Source organism: Saimiri boliviensis, chromosome 9 (assembly GCF_048565385.1).
Source record: "Saimiri boliviensis isolate mSaiBol1 chromosome 9, mSaiBol1.pri, whole genome shotgun sequence".
NCBI lineage: Eukaryota > Metazoa > Chordata > Mammalia > Primates > Cebidae > Saimiri > Saimiri boliviensis.
The window spans coordinates 57,433,453-57,456,466 of record NC_133457.1 but is presented as its reverse complement, the minus strand read 5'-3'; the positions used below and the strand labels follow the sequence as shown (position 1 = coordinate 57,456,466).

General features: G+C 39.7%; 1 protein-coding gene across 2 annotated transcripts in view; it reads right to left on the bottom strand.

Annotated features, from left to right (window-relative positions):
• The window catches only part of SLC9A9 (solute carrier family 9 member A9), a 565,509-nt gene that overhangs the window by 290,714 nt on the left and 251,781 nt on the right, over positions 1-23,014 (bottom strand). For both annotated transcript variants that reach the window (XM_074405917.1, XM_074405918.1), the window contains exons 7-8: positions 21,278-21,421; positions 16,497-16,597 (exon numbers count right to left, since the gene is read on the bottom strand). In XM_074405917.1, coding sequence (XP_074262018.1) covers positions 16,497-16,597; positions 21,278-21,421 — 245 coding nt within the window. The remainder of the gene's footprint in view (positions 1-16,496; positions 16,598-21,277; positions 21,422-23,014) is intronic.

Here is a 23,014-nt window from a genome sequence, read left to right as displayed (position 1 = left end):
TGTGGAAGAAATTTCTAAGCAGCAAATCATTCAAGAGGACCTGGAGAAAAAAAAATCTGGAAAATTTGCAGCCTGACAATGCAACAGAAAACAAAACAAAACAAAACAAAACAAAACAAAACAAAACAAAACAAAACAAAACAAAACAACTTTCTGGAGAGAAATTCAAGACCACTATAAAACTGTACAAAAGTAATGAGAAGCCAAATTTTAATCACCAAAAAAATGCGAAAATGTCTCCAGGGCATGTCAGAGACCATCACAGCAGCCCCTTCTGTCATAAGCCCAGAGACTTAGGAGGGAAAAAAATGGTTTTATGGGCCTGGCCTAGGCCCCACCCTCTGCTCTGTGCAACCTCAGGACATGTGCCCTGTGTCCCAGCTGCTTTAGCTTCAGCTTCCACATGTTGTAGAGCCTGTGGGTGCACAGAAGTCAAGAACTGAGATTTGGGAACCTCTGCCTAGATTTCAGAGGATGTATGGAAATGCCTGGATGTACAGGCAGAAGTGGGCCATGGGGTGGAGCCCTCATGGAGAACCTCTGCTAGGGTAGTATGGAAGGAAAATGTTGGGTTGGAATCTCCACACAGAGTCTCTACTAGGGCATTGCCTAGTGGACCTGTCCTCCAGACCCCAGAATGGTAGATCCACCAACAGCTTGCACTATGCACCTGGAAAAGCTGTAGATACTAAACACCAGCCCATGAAAGCAGCTGGGACAGGGTTGTACCCTACAAAGCCACAGGGCGGAGCTGCCCAAGGCTGTGGGAACCCAACTCTTGCATCAGCATGACCTAAATGTGAAACATAGAGTCAAAGGAGATCATTTTGGAACTTTAAGGTTTAATGACTGCCCTAATGGATTTTCGACTTGCATAGGGGACAGTGGCTTTGTTTTGGTCAATATCTCCCATTTGGAATGCAATGCCTTTACCCGCATTATATCTAGGAAGTAACTAACTTGCTTTTGATTTTACAGACTCATAGGGAAAAGGGACTTGCCTTGTCTCAAATAAGACATTGGACTTAGACTTTTGGGTTAATGCTGGAATAAGTTAAAACTTTGGGGGACTGTTGGAAGGGCATGATTGTGTTTTAAAATGTGAAAACATGAGATTTGGGAGGGGCCAGGGACAGAATGATATGGTTTTGCTGTGTCCCCACCCAAATCTCATCTTGAATTATAGTTCCTATAATCTGTATATGTGATGGGAGGGACCTTGTGGGAAGTAGTTGGATCATAGGGACAGTTTCCCCCATGCTGTTCTCATGACAGTGAGTGAGTTCTCACTAGATCTGATCATTTTATAAGCATTTAGCATTTCCCCTTCTTGCACTCATTCTCTCTCCTGCTGCCCTGAGAGATTTGCCTTCCACCATGATTGTAAGTTTCCTGAGGCCTCCCAGCCATGTGGAACTGTGAGCCAGTTAAATCTCTTTTCTTTATGAATTACCTAGCCCTGGTTATTTCTTTACAGCAGTGTGAGAATGAGCTAATACACAGCTTTTATACTGGAACAAGTGATTTGGAGATAGAAATATGTTTGACCTAGAACTATTAATGAAGCATAGCTTAGACTTGGATGTATATCTTTCAATTTCCAATTCCATAATACTTCCAAAACACAAGCACTGTCCTATGATGGAGTAGCTACCTTGACATGTGAGAAGTTCCCATCATATGTTTGATGTGAAAGATCATCTGCCAGCATTGTCATAGAAAGGATTCTTTACTTAAAGTCTGGATTTCCTCAAATTCTGCAGGCCTATCATTTTCCTGTGTATTGTTTCAGTAATCCACTAGGATGAACACTTCAATTTAGTCTTTTTTTTTTTTTTTTTTTTAGGTCAAAGAAATAATACTGGTTCCAAATGAAACCTTTAGGCATTTTGAATAGAGGCCAATTTTCTCAATAAGTGAAGACAAGATAAAAGTATATGCTTTCAAAATTGTTTCAATTTTAAACAAGTCTTTAAATATAAAAAATTAAAACCTGTTGTTACCATATCTTCTACTTATAAGAAATTACTTTCTTCAAATAAGTTAGGAGGTTTAAAGAGAAACTCTGAAAGTCTTCTTCTTATGGAAGAGGATGTTTCTAAATTTCTGGACCACAGAGCTTTAGGTCAGAGGGCATGGAAAATAGTGGGTTCTGATGACTCTGCCCAAATGACAGAGGCAGTTCACCCCAAAGGAATCTACGCCCTGTCTCTGTGTCTCTGACATCTGTTTCTTACTCCTTTGCTTTGCATGTTCTTGTCACTTCCGGGCTTTACTTAATTTACAGCTTATATTACTGTCCTCTCTACATATCAGAAACCACTTGACCCTACCTGGAAGTGTAACTGTGGCCCAAGAATCCACATGTGGTAATGATTTCAGGACTCAACCCAGTGTTCCTTGAATATTAATGTACATCTGAATCACCAAATCACCTGGGGAACTTGTCAAAATGCAGATTTTTCCTTCAGTAGGTTTGGGGAAGAGCCCCCAGTTCTGCATTTTTATACTATCAGGGGATGTCCATGATGCTGGTTCTTTTAATAGATAATAAATACTGAAATATTAAAAAGAGATTTTCCCCTTATTCTTGACCTTTTAGCATTTTGGAACAATTATAAGACATCTTCAAAGGAGTAGCACAATTTTTGTTACCCTTTTCTTTTGGCTTATAAATATCTTTTGCTAACTTCAAAAATGTTTTAAAATTATGTTTTTGTGTTTTATTCTTTTTCTTTTTCTAGCTTTCCAGAATTGACATGGTTCTGCAAAGTCATTTTCGTTTCAGAAAGCAATTATTATCAGGAAAATTTGAGGGGATTAAAAATTTTTTTTACTTTATTTTAAAAGTATTTCCTTTACATCCCAACAATGTTGGGATGTGAAAAAATTACTTACATAAAATAAAATTTATGATATACTTTACCACCAAAAAGTTGAATAAAACTTCCTTTCAAAAAAAAAAAAAAGGAAAAAACCAAATCATAACCTTTAATCACAATGTTATAAGGCTGTCATATTTTTTAGTACAATGCCATAAGATTGAAAATTAACAACAAAGCATAGGCTAAATAAATGTATGCATTGGAGATTTTTAAATGCATTTTTCTAACTAAAATTTGAGTTGAGGCTGGGCATGGTGGCTCATGCGTATAACCCTAGCACTTTGGGAGGCTACGGTGGGAGGATCATCTGAAGTCAGGAGTTCGATACCAACCTGGTCAACATGGTGAAACACCATCTCTACAAAAAATACAAAAATTAGCCAAATGTGGTGGTGTGAGCTTATAATCCCAGCTACTTGGGAGGCTGAGGCAGGAGAATCATTTGAACTTGGGAGGCACAGAGGTCGTAGTGAGCCAAGATTGCACCACTGCACTCCAGCCTAAACAAGAGTGAAATTCTGTCAACAACAACAGAAAAAAATTGAGTTGTAGATGAAATAAAATGTGAAATTTCAGATTCTTTAGAAGTAAAATAACAATAAGTTTATACCACATATCCTGTCAAAACCGATGGAATAAAAATCAAATCATTATTTAGTAGAAAACTAATTGTCTTCTATGCATTTTATTAGGACAAAAAGGTTGAAAATAAGTAGACTATCTACCTCAAGAAACTGGACAAGGAACATAAAAACAGATCCCATGTAAGTAGAAAAAACGTAAAGAAAAGTGCAAAAGTCGCCAAAAAGAATATATGGAAAAGAGGACTTGCTCAGTAAAATAGAGTTGTAAAGGAAGAGGAGTGTCCATGCCTCCAGCCCTCGTGGCATCTTGGGCCTCGATGCTTCCCAGGTTGCCATTCTCTGGCCATGGCTACAGGCATAACACGGGTGATGTCAGCCAATAGCTTCACCCTGCCGAGACTCAATTTTCTTATCTGGCTAGTGGCTACCTGTCTCACAGATCTGTTTTGAGTATAATACAATGATGGATATTAAAATGCTTTACAAACTAAGTACTAATAAGTAAATAGAAGGTTTTGCTGTAATTATTAGGAGTAGATGAAAGGAAGAAAAGCAAGAACAGCTTGGAGAAACTCATTTCAGGGATAAACACAGCAACATTTCCTATTTAACAAGTTACTGGGAGATGAAATAGGACATGCTTTGCACATTCTATGCCCTTTTTCACCTTTGTGGTCTTCTCTTCACCTTTAACTCCCACATCAAGGAAAGCAGGTAGAAATGTGCTCACTAATCCTAGTAACCTAAACTTAGACAATTCTCAGTAATGCCAACAGACGTACATGACTGAGTTTGGTATCTGTTATTTACACACTTGATCACTAGCTATCTATTGAGATCCTATACTGAGCAGAGCACTGACCATGGGTATGGGGAACAGAAGAATGAATAAAACAGGCCTCGGCCTCAAGCAGCTTCATATCTCCTAACAGAGAAAAGACATATACAAAGACATCTAAAATTGGTTAGAATAGTGGGTGATAAGAAAGGAATTCTGAAAGGGATTAATTTCTTTAAGGCTAAAAAAGAGAGGGAGAGGGATACAAAAGGCATTTGGGTCTGGAAAGATGAGAAAAATTTGGGAGTGCAGGTTCATGGGTAGGAAATTCAGTAAGAGCAAAGGGAGAGAGACAGGTGACTGTCGGCATGTCTGAGAAACATGTACTTTACCAGCACACTTGGGTTTTAATCCATTATAGATAAGGAATAAATACACATGAATTAATTGAAAAATGTTTTAGATACAAAACTTAACAGGAGAAACAACTAATAAACTCTATGCTTAATTGTTACACTAATTAGTATAGGCACTAAAGTATTTATTTTGCATGTTTTGTTAGGCCTGGTATTCATAAAATTAGAAATATAAAATATCTAGTATGTCTACCCTCTGCTGGTGAAATATTTCTTCATTTTCTTTTCCAATAAAAATAAAATCTGATCATCTATTTCCATCTCTGCTGGAAAAACAAGCAATCCTTAAATGCAACTCTTGTGTTACATGTGCAAGATCTTAGATTTAAATTGTGTGTATGGGGTATTGCAGCAATGATGAATGGATTCAACTACATACATCTAGGTCTATGTGGAGTGGGCTCAACAACATCTGGGACCTAAAATAAATAAGGGGCTCTGAAAGAAATCAGGAAGTGGCTTAGAAAAAAATAGTAATAAGAGGATCTGACTCATGTTTGTGCACAACACTGCTTTTCAGTGTTTGCACAGTGAGATTTCAGTGGTGGGCAAGAGCCCCCAGAAATTGGTTGCAGGGACTTATTTATGCAATTTTGGGTAATAACTAGAACTAACACTTTTTGATACTATCTAAAAGAACTTTTTTGAAAAACCACAAAGAGGCACGCAGCAAAATTCAAGTTAATTGGCAAGCAAAGAAATTTAGGAAACAGCATGAGAAGGTCTACGATTCTTGGGGGAAAATAAAAACTCTGCTGGCAAGTAAATTATTTCCAGAGAGATCAATTTTCAGAGAACAATTAATTCCTTTTCTTTAACAGAGTACCATTTACACTGTTCTCTATGACTTCTACCTCTGGACCCTCTAAGAGAGCATTAGTGCTACTAAACACAGTATATGTCTACTTGCTGATAAGATCAAACTTCAATGTGTGGTTGTAAATTATGAAGATCAAACTTCAATGTGTGGTTGTAAATTATGTAAGAAAAAATGTACAATACTGGGAGTCAGAAGACCTGGGATCTATCTGGTCATAGTTCAGACACTTGGCTAGTGTGATGACTGGTGCAATTTAACCACTGCCTGTTCCATTGCTTTCTCCTCACTAAATTGAGAAAGGTAGTCTGTTTAGTGGTCTTCAAATAGGGGTATATAAGACAATCCAAGTAAGGGGGAAGAAAGACCATCATAATTTTAATAAGCACCTTTGTATATTCTAAGGTAATAAAATTACCCTTGTGGACAAAAAAAAAAGAAAATTAATATACAAGCATATGTTACGTAATAAACCTACTTTATCTTATTTGTTGCCAATAAGGATCAAGAAACTCTGGCAACCAATGCTCTAGATGACCTCTAAGCACCTTCCAGTTGTAAATGTCTGTGATGTAAATGGTTCAGTTTTTATATTTGCTTCAAGGTCTCCATATATGGGAATGAAGAACTGCATGGAGTTTAATAGCTTCACTTGACTTCTTGCCAACTAGATTACCCAGTGTCTCCCTCTTGACTCAAGGGCTAGGTCCCTGACCTTCTGTATTATCACTGACCCATAACAGTACCCAACACACATCAGGTACTCAAATACGTATTTGTCAAAGGAATAAACTTCTACTTCAAGAAATGTTGATGTGCTTTGAAAAGAACACAGGGAGATTAATCCCGATTCTCACATACAAATAAATGTTTATATGAATTTATTCCAGGCAGGGTCCATTGTCTTCTAACATTCAAAAATTCTTATTCAAGACTATTGTCACCTACAGTCTCTGCTTCCGATAACATTATTCCAGAATTCTTTTCTCATTAAAAGTTGATGAAGCCATGAGATACAGAAGCAGAAAAATAAGTGTCTGTCACATGAAGCACGCTTTGCCTTGACATTAAATGCGGACTTGAAGAGTTTCTACGACTAGAGAATACTGCATTTTTGGACAGGAATATTGATTATATCACTAGAACACAGAGAATAAGAAAGAAAAAAAATGTGTCTTGCTCTTAGATGATCCTCTGGGGGGTTTAAGAGGTTGATGGGTTATTTTTCCATGCCACACTTTTATTTATTTTTGATCTAGTAAAAAGAGACATTTCTGACAGGTTTTCTACAACCACTGAAAGTGAACCTGGAACTGAGAAGTCAAAGATTTAACAAAATGAAAAACTCCTTCAGGCAATATGAAAGTGTCCAACTTTCCGAAGAGTACAATTACTGTCTAATTCACCATATTTGGCAACTCCATAGTTGGCAGATTAATAATGCATCTGTGGAATATAAGAACATCAACACAGAAAACAGCATGAATCTATGTTCTTATTTCTGATTCCTCCAATGCTGAGTAGAGATATGCATTTAAGTTTTACTTCATATCTACATTGCCAGGTTTAGAATTTTTTGCTTAAAAACATCCTCTATGTAAATTCTTCATAACATGGTAACGAGTACTTATGCAAATTAACTTGAGTTCTGGAGAAGAAAGAAAAACATGTTTTGCTTAGATCGCTGGGATGTCACCTCAAGTTTTGGTGTTCATCAGGCCTACCCTCCTTATCCTGGTCTCTTATTGGTCCCCATTTCCTTGGAGTCAGCTAACACATTTACATCATTGTTGCCTAAATCTCTGATCAGCAATCTCACCCCAGATGTCCAGGCTTAGTTGCACACTGTACTTTCCCATGTGGATAGTCAGCCCTTGTGCAGAATTCTGGAGGTTCTGGCATGAACTGATGATTGTGTCTCCTTTTGGCTGCATGGATTCATTCACTTCCCTGCTCCATTTCGGTGAAATGAACCACTGACCCAACAGACATAAAAACCTGGGAATTATCCTTGACTCCCTTTTCTTCTTCACCCCACGTTAGTTATTTGTGCCATCTTCTGACAGTTTTCTACATGCCTGTGCAGAATATGGGGTCTTGGGAAAGAATTTTCCCTTTTCTCCTGTGTCTCCTGGCACTAAGAAGAGATGGGAAATAATGACTGAAAACATTTACAGTGAAGAAAGCAGAGGTAAATTTGTCCACTAATTTAGCTGCATGTGCAGGTCGTTTGAATACGGAAATGAAGAGCTATTTGGTTCAAGGAAGTGCAGGTGTGAGTTAATGAGTTCTTATGTGAGGAGACATGCTTTACACCTGTGTTTATTGAGATGGCATCATTGCATGTTTGCCTTTGGTTCAGTGTGCTGGTTAACTAATCCCCTTGAGAATTTTAGGTGCTATTTCTGCAGCTTGAACACCTAATACTGAGAGCCTCAGGTTTTTTTTTTCTGGCTTGGAGAACACTCACTTCACCTCATTTGTTGGTGAATTGTTGGTTAAGTTGGATTCATCGGGTCCTGTCAATATGCAAGCGAACCAGTTTAAAGGTAAGAGATGTTGGCTAGTGACATGTACTTGGAGGCTAAAACTGGCCAGATTTGTTCTGAGAAACAATTCAAACTAAGTTCCCTCCTGGAGATTTGTTTTGTTTACTGAGCTCCAGAAATACATTTCCTATTCCGTCACGTAATGCATCAGTGGCAAGCCAAATGGAACACGTTCACCTCTGAGCTAAAAGCCTTCTTAAGAGTTTGAAAACAATTTTTGCCCAAGTGAGAAATGATGAAATGAGAAGTAATAAGCCAACTTACTCAGACAAGTGAAATCTCAACATGTTCAGTACTAGTCATTTCATTTGGAAATCTCTCCTATTGCAAAATAGACTTTCCCAAGTTCCTCCTTTTCCTGACTGCTTACTCTGCAAAAGCCTTTCAAGAACTGACTTGATAAATACATAGCACCTGAGTTTCCAAGTACAGATTTTCCTTCTCATAGCAATGTAATTAGGCCCCTGTGATTTGAGACCAATAGCAGAACAGGCTTAGAGGAAGGGTTTGAGATGACTTAACTATTTGCGTTGTAAACACGACTTGTGTGTGCTGAGCCCTTCTTTCTTTCAGACATCTTGGTCAATTTCTTAATGAATGGGCCAGTGTTAGTTGTTTTTGACTTTCTACACTTTAATTTTTTTAAAGAATTGTTTACGCTCTAGAATCAGACTATAAAGCCCAGCAGCATTACTTAATAATCAGGACTTTTTCTTCATGTTTTTGTATGCCTGTTTTCTTAGATGGAAGTCCATCGAAGCTGAGTAAACTGTATTCTATACTGTTTAACTTTTTGTATGAGAAAATGAGAGATGCCAGCAGCCCTCTTCCCCCTCCTTTGCCTCCCATGAACATAAAATTGCCTTAGGAATCTAAAAATGGAAGCTGACTTTATTACAGCAATGCCTGGAAGCAGGGAAATCATTAGACATGGTGTCAATGTTGCCATTAGAAATCTTACTCTTTGGGTGTTTAATGACAGTCCCTGAAAGTTTGCTTCTGGCAAAAACCTGACCCCCAAAGTCTCAGCTGGGAAACGGACTATAAAAATGAATTTTCAAACAACCTGTCCAGTGTGCTTTTCAGTTATCTTTATAAACTGAAATGCAGCTTCTATGACAGGTTTCCATTCCGTTAGAGATTATGCTATAAATAATACTGCTGAAATATTTTCAATATTCAATTTAAAACGATGGCTCAGTAACCTAATGACTTTTAGAAAACAGGCACGAGAAAAATTCTACCTGATCCAAAATTAGGTAGGCATGTGTACCAGGTACCTTGTGAAGAGAATTCCTTAAGATCATGTATTTACCCCAAAGCCACATTCTATATGTGTACAATGTTCTTCTATTATAAAGTAATAAAGTCCTTACATTTTAGCAGTAAGGAAAATGGAGATCCAATTAAAAGGATGAATTATTCCAATCCTTTATCAAGTCAGCTGAAGACCCAGAAACCAGAGACACATCCCTTGGTGGCTGCTTTTGTAAGGAGAGCAGACACATTCGTGTACATTCTCTTCTTTCTATGCTCTCTGGGTTTTCAAGAAGTCCCTAATGTTCATCTCTCTTCTGACATTAGGGACTTCTCCCAAACCCAGAGAGCATAGAAAGAAGAGAACATACATGGATGTGTTTCATCCTCTAGAAAGACTTCTCACTTGCATTTTATATTCTGCCCAATCTTCTCAAGTACAAGTTTTCTCAATGTACTTGTAAGTTTCAAGTAGCAGAGATTCATATTTCTGGGTAATAGAAACAGCAACTTTCATTTGCATGTCTAAAAGCCACTCGTTTCTATAAAACCAAGTTCTTCGATGTGACTATTGAACATTGGCAGGTGCAATTTCCAAGAGACTGAGATGAGGTGGCTGCAAATGTGGCCCTTGAAGTAAAAGATGATCAAAATAAATCAAATGATCATCATCAAATTAGTAACAACTGAAAGTGAATGCAGGCGATGTGTTAATGAGCGAGCTGCTTACACTGAAGTGTTCATGATGAATCGGATAAGAAGCTGAATTGGAAAGGATAATGAACATGCAAACTGTCTTTAAAAGCTTGATTCTTTTTTTTTATCAGTATGCACCTGGCATTAGATGGTCCCAAGTATCCTAGCCTAGAGGATGTGCTGTCTTTGAGACTCTCTTCCTTTCTGATCTGTCACAAAGTTATACAATTTCTTTTGTTGAAATACCTCATGGACTGTTCCTTCCTTTGTGCCATTTAGATTTCTTTGTTTGCAAGTAATAAAAACATTCTCTGGCTAGCATAATCAGAAAGGAATTTATTGGAAGGAAGTATAACAGCTCTTAGAAAAGAGGCATCACGGCTGCTCCAGGGATCTGGTGGCAGGAATAAATAAACAGAGGGCCTCAACAGGGCTTGGTTATTGGAAAGGACACATGCCAGCAGTTATACATCCTGCTCTCTCCCTCCTAAAGTTTTACATACCAGGGGAAAAGTGTCTAGTTGACCTATATTCAGATGTCGTCATTCTGTTTGTCAGGGGAAGGTGGGACACGTTGATTAGAAGACGTTATCCATCGGAGTCAGGGGTAGCTTCCTCAGAAACATCAGGATGCTATTACCAGTGGAAGTGAGAATGTGTGCTGGGCAGCCAGAACCAACACATGTCCACCACATTCCTCTGACAGAGCTCTTCCTTTCCTGCCTGTACATCTTTATGATAATTGGGAAAATAAAGTTATAGAATGGTAAAATTTGCATCATTTACTTGATGTATGGATCTGCTGTGAAATATTTGGGCTGGTGGATGTGCAAAATCTATAGGAATATTATCAGGCACAGAACACTTACTACAGTATAAAGGGATCTGTTATTCAGATTTTACAAGTTTTTTCTTTTGTTGAGTGAAAATTATTCATTCTGCTGCTCAAATGGTATTTATTTTGTGCCTAGGATGCTTCAGTTATTCTTTTGGTGCTGATAAAGCCCTCTGGAATCTGACAGTCTAACTTCTGCCATTAATCCTAATTTTCATCAGCTCTAATTTTGTGCTTTAGAACTACAGAGAGTAAATCAAATAGCTCAGTGCAATCTAGATGCATATATACAAACAATAACCAGTTAGAAACTATAAAGGAAGAAGTTCCCATTTACTATAATACCCCAAATATAAAGTAGCTAAAAAGACACTTAACGAGAAATGTGTAGGTCTGATATGAAGACAACTATAAAAATTTACTGAGAGCCATAAAATAAGACCCAAATAGATGGAGAGCCATAACATATTCCTGGGTGGGAAGACTTGATGCTATAAAAATGCCATTTCTCTTCAAATTAATCTAAAAATTTAATGTATCCCAATTATATTTCAAAAATTATTTTCTGTTTGGAACCTGTTATTTTCAAGTCCATCAGGAATAATAAATACATGAGTATAGCAAAGGAGCTTTTGAATATGGGGAAGAAGAGTGAAAGATTGACCTACTAGATATTAAAATAAACCATGAAGCTAAAATAATTGGCACAGTGAAGATCAAACATTGAGTGGAACAATGGAAAGCCGAGAACACACAGATACACATACACATGCATATGTGTACATGTGCACAGGCATTTTAAATAGGTAAAAGCTGGTGGGTGTTAAAACAAGTGACTTATCATCTGGGAGGAAAATCAAATTGATACTGTACCCCACACCTCATATCAAAACAAATTCCAGTTGGTTTCTGATGCAAAAACAAATCCAGACAACTTTTAAAAGAAATTATACATTATCATTAAGAAACACTTGGGTTTTCTATATGTTTTTTTTCTTTTTTCTTTTACCTTTTAGGCTGCTAAGTTTGTGGACATGTCATTTACTTGAGTTTTCTAAGGAGGCAATAAAATTAACCACATGAAACCTGAAAATGCCTAGGCCAATGCTATTCCTTTACCCAAATGAACAAAACAGAACATAGTTAAAAGGCAAAGTATAAATTGGAGAAAATTTATAGCTTATGTGACAGTTAAAAGGTTAATTTTCTTTTATTGTTTTTTTAGAGACAGGGTATCTCTTTGCTGCCTGGGCTAGAATGCAGTCATGTGACAGCTCACTGCAGTCCTGAACTCCTGAGCTCAAGCAATCCTTTTGCCTCAGCCTCCCGGGTAGCTAGGACTACAGTGTATGCCACCATGCTCGGATAATTTCTCTCATTTCTCTCTCTCTCTCTTTTTTTTTTTTTTTTTTTTTTTTTGTAGAAACAGGATATCACTATCACTATGTTGTCCAATGTGCTCTGGAACTCCTGGGCTCAAGCAATCCTTCCCACTTGGCTGCCCGAAGTGCTGGGATTATAGAAATGAGTCAATGAGTCATTGGTCCTAGCCAATTTTCTCAATAGGTAGAGTAACTAAACTGCAATGTGACAAAGATAAGCATCTCAACAGGAAAAAAGTAACAAAGGGCATAAACTGGTAGCTCACCAAAGAAGAAATACAAATCAGCCAATGACATGTAATTAAAAAAGCTTTCCTTCATAAAAATATAATAAATGTAAACCAGAAGAAAATAGGACTTGATTATCAAATTGGTAGTGATTAGTAAGATTTGGGCTGGTGAAGACGTGAGTGAATGGGCTTGTTTTCACATTGTTGGTGGAAGTACAAAGGGATACAAATTTTCTAAAAGACAATTTGGACAAATTTCTCCAAAAATTTAAATTTTAGAGTTTTTTAAACCAGACATTTTATTTGTAGGCAGTTACATAAACAAAAATTCTTATCTCTAGCTATAAGGATTATCATTGCAGTAATAATAATATTAAACCTTATAAATCATCAAAAGGCTGTTAAATTATGGCAAATTCTTATGATGTAGTATTTAATGTCTCAAAAAATTCACTATAAATTTTTTAATGCTCCATTCATGGCATTTTTTTCACTATAAATTGTTGAATGAAAAAAGCAAGTTACTTAAAAAATATATACATATATGTATTCATGAGTATATTCAGGTAGACATATTTAAGTGCATGTGTGTGTATATAATAATATACATATATGTATAGTTAGCTAGACACATCCAAATATTAACAATTGTTATTAATATGCAGTAAGAATATAAATGATTGTAAATGTATTTCCTTCTGTAAATCTGCATTTTCTAAATTTTCTACAGTGAATGTGTATTACCTTGGGTATAAGAAAAAATTGAAATATATTTTAAAACAGATGTACTTTGTTTAAAGTAGCAGAAATTTTTTTCAAATAGAATTGTATGTGAAATCCCAACTTCTGAAACTAGTAAAAGGGGTGAAGTACGGGTAGGTGGCCAAGAGCCCTGCTCACTAGGCAAACGTCCTTGAGAGCCCACTTTGAAAGGTCAGGGCTCCTGGAATTTTACTGAGAAATCACTGCATGTTAATACCATCTCTAGAAGCTACATTAAGTGTTGTTAGTGAACCCATACAAGGCCCCATGATTGCTGGTTACCTCTGTAGTTACTCATACACTATTTAATAGCTCGTTCCATTTTAGTTTACTACATTCGTTGTCTATTCATTCAGAAATCATTTTTTAAAAGTTTTCCAGATTTTAGCTTTGTATCATATTAGCTTGCCTGTGCATTCGAACTAAAAGGATTTTATTATTACATGGAAATAATTAGAATATTATAGTTTCATGCCACACCCTCAGATTTTATTGAAAGCTAATATGAGAAATGACCATATGAAGAATGAACATTCATCTTCACTAAAATTATTATTAAATACATTATATTTGTCCATTCTGGTGTTCAAAGTCTCTTACATACAGATGCATGTGATAAATTCTCCTAAAATTTTAGTATGCGAAAAAAGTTTGCCCATTTTAATAAATAAGCATGACTTTAAAAAAAATAATGCTGTATTGTTCCTATATAACTCATCATGTTTCCCTTTTGGCTTTGACTGCTAGAAAGCTCAGAGCTATATTTATTGCCAAACCACAGTAATGAACAGCTGCCTAATTTTGCAGAAAAATTCTGTCCCAGAGCCCTTGAGTGTTTACCCTCAACTAAATGGTCCTGTGATGTGCATAGCTTATGCTATGAGTTGTCACAAATCCAATTTGGAAATAGGCAAGGATTAAATAATAAACAAACAAACACATAAGTAATTTGGACTAAGCAGGCTTGGTCTTTGGCAATAGAAAATGCTCACACCTAGAATCTGGTTTGTAGCAAATGTCTGTTAGGCACATCATCTTAATCTAGTGTACTCCTCTGGAGTCAGTCTGTACCTGGGTGCAGCCATGGACACTTGGGTCTTTCTGCTACTAAGGTTCATACCGTTATTCACCCATCCCATGATGCTGGCTCCTTAGAAGGTGGTCTGTGGGGCAGCTCAGTAAGGCTATCAGCTTGAAAGGATGTGAAAGAGCAAGGATCAAGTAAACTAGCAATTTATTCAGTTTCCCATGGATATCAGCCTTTAATATAGTTAACAGAACAAGATCTTGCTGAAAGGGACAAGGAAAAAGACAATTTTCACACAAATTGCCAATTCCTAGGCAATGGTGTGTGTGTCTGTGTATGTGTTCATTATAACATCCAACAGTAGATTAAAAAATAATTAGGCGAGTTAAGATATTTTTTTACCTTTCTAGAAGGTCAAATATTTCTTATTGTCAATATTGATTAGTTCATTCTACAAGTTAAACTTGAATAGAATACAGACTGTGGAAGAAAGGGAACTAATGTTTTGTGAATGACTATGATGTAAATGATTTGCCTACATTATCTCATTGAATGGACATGACTATTTTTTTTCTGAAATGCATAAGCTTTCCAGCTAACTCCTTAATAAAGTGGCAATGCACTAAAATAACAGACTTTGTATTGAAATAACTTAGATGCAAAGGTCTGATAGGGTGGAATCCAGTAACGCTGTCTTGATTATAGTATCATAACTGGTGGATGGCTTTCTGTATTGGCAACAGACACCCTTGAAGCCCACGGGAATAGCTTGGCCTGTGTGGCTCTGCAGTAAGTTGGGCCAGCTGATTAAAGCAATAGGTTATCACTACTAAAAAGATTTGCCACGACATTCACAGGAGAACCAAGACTAGCCAAGGAGCAACTGAACCAGGCAGGTGCCTGGGACCCTAACTACTTCCTTCTTACCAACCTTTAGAGGTCTGCTTGATATTCCACAGATGGAGTTTCATTTAAGGTAGAAATGCTTGGTTCCCCAGAACCCAGGCTCTAAAATGGAATATTCTAGTTTTAAATCTCATCTCCACCACTTAACTGTTGGCTGAGTAAACTGGGCATAGTCTTTTACTTTTTAATTTTTCTACAGATTGATGAAATCATCCATGAAAGGCAGCTAGTGAGCACCTGGCTCATGGTACACCCTCAATATATGTCAACTTTTATTATTATTTATTATTTAGACTTAAATTATCACCTATTAAAATGCAAACACCCAGGGAGGTATACCTTGTTATCAGTTAGGAAGGGTTCTCACCACTTGAATGTCAGAAAAAATGAACAGAAAGAGATCCAGGATAGAAACACAGGAGAAGTAGGGAATGGGGCTCAAGGAGAGAAATAGTGTTAACATTTTGCTGGAAGCCACAGAGATTCTTCTGCATGGAAAAGCACTCAATCGTTGCAGCAACCCATGCGCAAACCCTCATGGTTGCAGAAAGGCACAAATTGCTCAGTCCAGATCCCAGGATCTGCAGCGCTTGGGTGTAACAAACTGTCCCCTACCTATCAACTGTTCCACCTCAGAGGACTCTCTCTATAGACTCTGTGGTGAGAGACATTAAACTGTAGAGCCATATTTGCTACTTGTTTTCCAGCCTGCTGTGGAATGTATGTGAAGATCTCAAACACTGATGTGTGTGGAGATATGCACACCCTAGAGCAGGCGTCCCCAGACTTTTTACACAGGGGGCCAGTTCACTGTCCCTAAGACTGTTGGAGGGCCGCCACATACTGTGCTCCTCTCACTGACCACCAATGAAAGAGGTGCCCCTTCCTGATTTGTGGCGGGGGGTCGGATAAATGGCCTCAGGGGGCCGCATGCGGCCCATGGGCTGCTGTTTGGGGACGCCTGCCCTAGAGAGCCGGGTTACACTGGAACCTGCTGTTAAAAGCCAGTGGAAGCCACCACTCTTCTCTACAAAGCAGTTGTGAGTATCCTTTCACACTCTGAATGAAGACTTCCATTTGAAAAGTCATCCATCGCTCTCTAAGTCAGTCTCTTCAGCATGCCTCCAGTCCAGCCAGGAGAAAAGAGGAAAGCATTTAGATGTTCCATTAAGCTATTTTGTACAAAATGGATGAATTACTATTATTTTTTTCTCTCCGGGGTACCCAAGAGAGACTGATTCTGACCGAAACCATTCACAGGCACTATTTCAGAGAGACTGCATTTCACCTCCTGCTAGGTCAGGGAGAGGCACACACCGGAGCCACACACATATTCACACATCCAGTTGGCCGTGCAGCATGAAACACTGACCTGTTAGGCCGGCAGCCTCGGCAGACAGGAAGGCACTCCAAGAAAGCAGGAAAAACAGACCGGTCTCCAGCATTGGGAACTCGCACAGCTTGGTAAATTTGGTCAAGTGAGAAAGACAAGTTAAGGGAAACAACAACAGCTTTTACAGCTACATCTCCTTCTTGGCTGAGAATAAAAACCGATCCGGTGATGATAGTTCCAGAGCAAAGTAAAAGAACTGATTTTCAGACCTGACTGGAAGGCGGTCACTCTCACCGGGATCGACTTTGAAGGCCAGCATGAGTTCCATGCTTCAGCGGGTACTGAACATGCCTGTAAAAATTCAGACCTGTGTTCAGATTCAAAAGGTATCTTACTGAGACTACAAATTCAGCCGACTGTGGGCTTAGCCTCATCCCTTGGGATGTACCCCTCAGGAGAGGTGTAGCAAGCGTGCAGGAACTAAGCCAAGGAGAGTACGGGGAAAATGAGATGCTGCAAATACGTCAGCACCAAGGAGTGCCGCTCCCTGGGGAGTGCAGGCTGTGGGCAGACCACCTGGTAGAGTCTTCTCTCCTGGGAATGGAAGTAGGATCAGAAGTTACATTCAGTGACAGGGGAGCTGCCCATGCCCTCTTGGTATAAGTAGATGGAGGAGGAGGTACATTCTTTCTAGGTCAGACAAGATGCCCTTTGCCAGGCAGTGGTTCATTTTGACAAGGACGACACTTGGTTAATAGTCTATAAATTACAAATAGAACAAAGGAATAGTGATCCAAGTTGGACAAAGAATGGCTTATGGGGAGATGATTAGGAGTATGTGATCAATTGGAAAGGGTTACTTTGCAATATTGGGCACAAAATGCCCTGACAAAGAGATGTGATCATGTTGCATTTTTATATTGCTAGAACAAAATCTAGGGAAAATTTCACATTAAGAGATGTTTAGCAGGGGGGCCAGGGAAGCAAAAGTGTTACCTCTGGAATGGAACATTTTATTCTGATTCTTGACTCTGCTATTCACTGGCTGTGTGATTTCTCAGCAGTATGCTAACCTCTCTGAGCCTCATTTCTATTATACGCAAATTGACAATGAGAATAATACCTGATCCTACATGAGGAGAGCAAAATGTGATGAAGTATGTTAAACATGTTTTGTAAAGTTTTAGAAAGCACAAAGGCAGAATAATATCCTGGCTGGGAGTGTAGTGTCCGGAAGCCAACTCTACCTGGATTCAAATTCACAGTATTCACTTGGACACATCTCTTGATTACTGTGTGCTTCAGTTTTCCTGTCTGAAAACGGGAATAACAATGCAACCTACCTCAGAGGTGTATAAACTAGTTAATCTATGTTAAGTACTCAGAACAGTGCCTGGCATGTAACAAGTGATATGCAACTTTTCTACTACTGTGGTCTAAATTAATTTTTTGCTTTTTTGGAAAAACATCTTTTTGGGAAATAGAATCAGTAAGGACCTGGAAGCAATTTTTTTATCTGGTGTAAAGAATGGGCTGCCCTGAGTTCCTTTTACAAGATTCCCTTTTGTTACTTAGAGGGAAGTCTTTGTTTCTAGTGAGAATTCCCTCTTCCAGTTTGTTTTAAAGAGAATGTTCAGTTGAGTTACAGAATAGCAATCAGCTATTGAGCTTTGTTTTCTTTCAGTCTCCTTCAGAAAGTAGTTCAGCTCTGGGTCAATCCCTAATTGCAGAGCCCAGGGGCCTACAGCCTGAGGAGACTGCCTCAGGATGAAGGCGGTATGGGGTTAGGAAGGGGAAGAGGGCAACCGTAAACTTGCCTCCTTCACAGCGTGTGTTTATAGAGCCCATTAAAGACCACCAGATGCTCCACGATCAATGTCACCACTCCCCGAGGCCCGTTTCTTCCATCTCTACACCCTTTTTTTTTTTGCCAGATCTGATCCAACCTTATGCCAGACTTCTAATCACCAGAAATTTTTTTCTTCCTTTATGAACCTGTTCACATATGTTACACCTTCCCCTCACATCACGCAGAGAATTCTGATTTAAGTTTCTCCGCTTAGTGTAGCCTCCAGAACCAGGAAGCCTGGGTTTGAATCCTGGCCCCGAAATGTCCTAGTTGTTTATCCTTAGCCAAGTTGTTTCATTGTCTGAGTTTCCTCAGCTGAAAATTGAGATAGTAGCAGTATCTACCTTCCAGAGTTCTTGTAAAAGCTATCTGAGATAACCCACGCAAAACACTTAGGGCAATGGCTAGCACACAGTAAAGTTTTCAAGACATTTTAGATGATATGGTTATTAGCATGTTCACTATTACTGACACATGATCCAGAATGAGCTAACGTATTATGGCGTCCTTGAGCCTCAGTTTCCTCAGGTGTGAGATGAGGAGGATAATAACTTGTTTTACAGGGTTGCTTCAAATGAGGAGATGCAGAGAAAAGCTCTGCCACATGGTAAACGTTCATGAAATACTCCTACCTTTGTTGCTATCACTCTAAACAACACCTGGCCTCCACATAGGTCCAGCTAAGAATTAAGAGGCAACAGGGAGCAGTGAGCGGAGCATGGTCGGCCTCTTGATTCTCTCTCTCTGGGTTCACTTGCTGGCTGCATGACCTTGGGCGACAGCTTACCCTTTCTAAGTTTCGCATCCAATAAAAATAGCATCTGGTGATAGGATCATTGTGAAGCTTAGATGACACACTACACGGAAAACACGTCGTGGGGGGCCTGCCGCAGCATAGGTACTGGGGAGGTCGTTTTTTCTTGTTGGAAACCAGCACTGCCTCTTCTGACGGACTTTATTTCTGCCCATGTAAAGACCATTCTACGAGGTTTCCCGGATGAAACTCCGGAGTAGCCTTTGTCTCCTTTTCTTTCTCTCTAATAACCAGCCAATCATTAAGTCACAGAGATTTTTTTTTCTTCTAAACATCAGTCCCCTTCCTCATGCTTCCCTCACAGTTCATCATCACCGTTTCCCTGGGTTCTAATCCCCGTCCTCCGATTCATCCTTTGTGCCAGTTCCTCATCCACGTTTTAAAAACAGGATTGCCGGCCGGGCGCGGTGGCTCAAGCCTGTAATCCCAGCACTTTGGGAGGCCGAGGCGGGTGGATCACGAGGTCGAGAGATCGAGACCATCCCGGTCAACATGGTGAAACCCCGTCTCTACTAAAAATACAAAAAATGAGCTGGGCATGGTGGCGCGTGCCTGTAATCCCAGCTACTCAGGAGGCTGAGGCAGGAGAATTGCCTGAACCCAGGAGGCGGAGGTTGTGGTGAGCCGAGATCGCGCCATTGCACTCCAGCCTGGGTAACAAGAGCGAAACTCCGTCTCAAAACAAAACAAAACAAAACAAAAAAACAAAAAACCAAAAAAACAGGATTGTCAGCGTGTCAGTCTCCTGAGCAGAAACCTTCGGCAGCTAATTGCGCACTAGAGAAAGAGGCTCAGACTCTTTGAAATACCACTTCAAGATACTCCACAAGCTGGGTCCATCCCACCCGTGTTCCCTCATCCTCCGTTTCTCACCAGCTGGAGGCCATGTCCTCCCAGGCATGTCTTCCAGATGCCACATCGGTCCCACTGCCATATCTCAGTGAATGCTAGTCTTCGCCTCCTGAATCACCAACTGCTCAGCCTTTGCCCTTATCCTATATTCCAGGCTGTGCCCAAAGCCCACTCTGCTTACATATACTGCTTTTCCAATTATTTTCCAGAATCATAAGGTTGGCCAAGGGTATTATTCTATTGCAGACACAATGGCCTTGTCCCAGTTTGAGTGTTTACAGTGTGATAACTTCGATGTGGCTCTGGCACTCACTCTCTATCCCCCTCAATGTAGAGCTCATCTTTCCAAGCCTGTCACTCCCTAAGGGCAGGGACCTTGTTTTACACATCTCCCGACTCTTCTTAGATAGTCTCAGTAGAATCAAGCTTTTCAGCAGCTGCTCAGTGAACGTCTGGGCGAGACCTCATAGGAAAAGGCCCCTCATATTTTGCCCTCTCTTTGCCTGGGGCCTTCACCCCTCTGGCGCATGTCCTCCTTCCCCTTCCCCTGATGTCTTTGGCTCTAGATCTTCTGTTCTGCCTCTCTTCTGTGACTCCACCCAGCCCTTAAACTTGACATTGGCCTTCTGGCCTTCCTCCTCTACTCTCACTGTTGCCCTGTCTGCATGTTCTAAGTAAACAGCCCACCAGACCAGCTCCTTTCCTCGGCTCAGATTCTCTAGAAACTACCTATCATCCCAACTTTCCAAGAACAACAAAAAGGAAGCAAATGACATGATTGCTCAGGTATGGCAGGCATATCATTTCAGCACTGCTTGCAGGTTCCCTTATATAAAGCAGCTGTGGATGCTTGTTTCAACCCCCAGTGACCTCTGGCTCAGGCTACCGTATAAGCGAGTGATTGAATGAGCCTGAGAAAGAGGCAGATCATACCCAATTTATCACCCTTAGTCAACTGTCTTGTTCTTGACTCTGGATCTTCAATTCTTCCTCTTGAACCTAGTAAGGCCAATCCTGATGCCTCCTCTTCACTAGTTTTCCTAGGTGGTATTTATTTAAGGCAGTTGATGTCCTAGGATCAGATAGTGTCAACAGCATTAGCAATGACCTTGGACAAGAAGAGAGCTTGGGCCCCTCTGCTACTGGTACCAACCTATGCCTCTAGGAATGACTCAGAACCAAGCGATGCCATATGAAACTTGGACCAGACTATCTGGCTACTTAGGGGCTTAGAGGCTGTCCATCATCAGAAGCATTCCACGGATATTGACTGCTCTCGACAGTCCCAGCTTTCCACATACAAAGGATATCAGTGCTGTGATGACGGCATACGCAGACCCCATTGCAAATGAGCCAGCGAAGATTCCCAGGAAATTCCCCACAGACTGGAAGAAGGCTGCAGCATCAAATGCATTTGGATTCTCCTTGGGACTGTAAATGGATATAGAACTGAAAAGAGAAGAGGGTGGAGGTTAGTTAGTGACTTTCATCTCAGAGCCCAGATAGGATTTTGCACCCACTTTGGGGAGAGTTATCTTTTCCTGTAATGCCGAGTGCTGGTTAGAAGGGTTAGGGGAAAACAGACACAGAAGAGGAAACATGGCAAATGCAGACATTTTCCCCCTTCCTTATAGCCCCCTCCCATGGGATCCATATATTGCTGCCAGTCAGTAAACATTTTGATATTGGAAGGGTCATAAAGAATATTGTTTCTGAGCAAACTAGGCATTAAAACATGGTAGGTGTATAAGGAATCTGCTGAGAAGATAGATAACTGTGAATTATTTAGTGGCCATATGTCTTCAGTGCTGTTATATATTCACAAATGTTCCTGATAAAAAGTACACTTTTATGGCCTGTGCACAAATGGGGGATACAAATCACAGCATGCACAAAATATTCTGCTGCAATCTTGTCATAAACCACAAAGCATTCCTCCTCTCCAGTGTAACCCTTCAGAAACAGAGCATTGATGGTGTTCAGAACATCACAATATTAACCCCCAGGGAGAGACAAAACCCTCACTTTCCCACTGAAACAAATGGCAGCAGCTGCCCGAGGTCATCTTTTATACCCCAATTCTAGCCGCTGCCAACAGATTTATTTCCATAGAGAAAAATCAATCCACCAATAGGGAGTCTGTTCACTTAAATATTTTTGAGGACGTCATAGACGCTATTTTTTTTTTTTTTTAAACCAGAGCCTCAAATCCCAGAGCGTGAACATGAAGGATAAGACCTGTCCTATTTTAGGAAATTTGAATTCCATATTGAGCATTAAAATGAACATATGTGCTAGATCCACTAGCTTTAGGGAGGCTAATGAAATGACATTTCAAATTGTTTTTGCAGTTTTTATTTTAACACAAAATTTAAAAAAATAATCAGGAAAAATCAAGAGTTTAGCAGTGGGTTTTGGAAGGAGCTCCAAAAGCAGCAGCGTAGAGAGCAAAAAGTGCACTAGACACACTGACTGAGATTAGACTGGGTTTTACAGAGATGTAACGGAATCTTTCATGGTGCCGATGATTACAGCATGTTAGTTCTCTGACCTGACTTTTTGTATCCAGAGATGACTTAAGAGAGAGCAGGGGGAGCCAACTCCAATTCTCCTACAGGAAGACCTGTGGCATTAAAAAAGGTAGTTTAAAATGGTCTTAGTTTTTCCCTGAATGTCTTTAAACCCCCAAAGCAGGCCAAACACTCGCGCTTTGATCCTGCAATTGGATAAGGAAGATGAATGTAGGTCTTGAATGAAATGTATGCAAGAAAAGGACTGCCTTTGAAGTGTTTTTCTTCTTTGTGAAGTGTTGTGCTTTGCAGGAAAAAATGAGAAGTAAATCCACATCTGGGTCCTTTGTATCTGCAAGTCCTGGGAAAAGGTGTAAAACGCCACTGGCTGTTAGGAAACCTGGTGCCCAAGGCTGTGAGGCTTGGTGTGTTTGAGCAGACATTCGCCAGCGTGTTTCTTCATTCCAGTGAAGACACAAGAGTGAGGAGAAAGCATTCCATCTGCATTCGGCCTTTTAAACAAAGGTTTTTG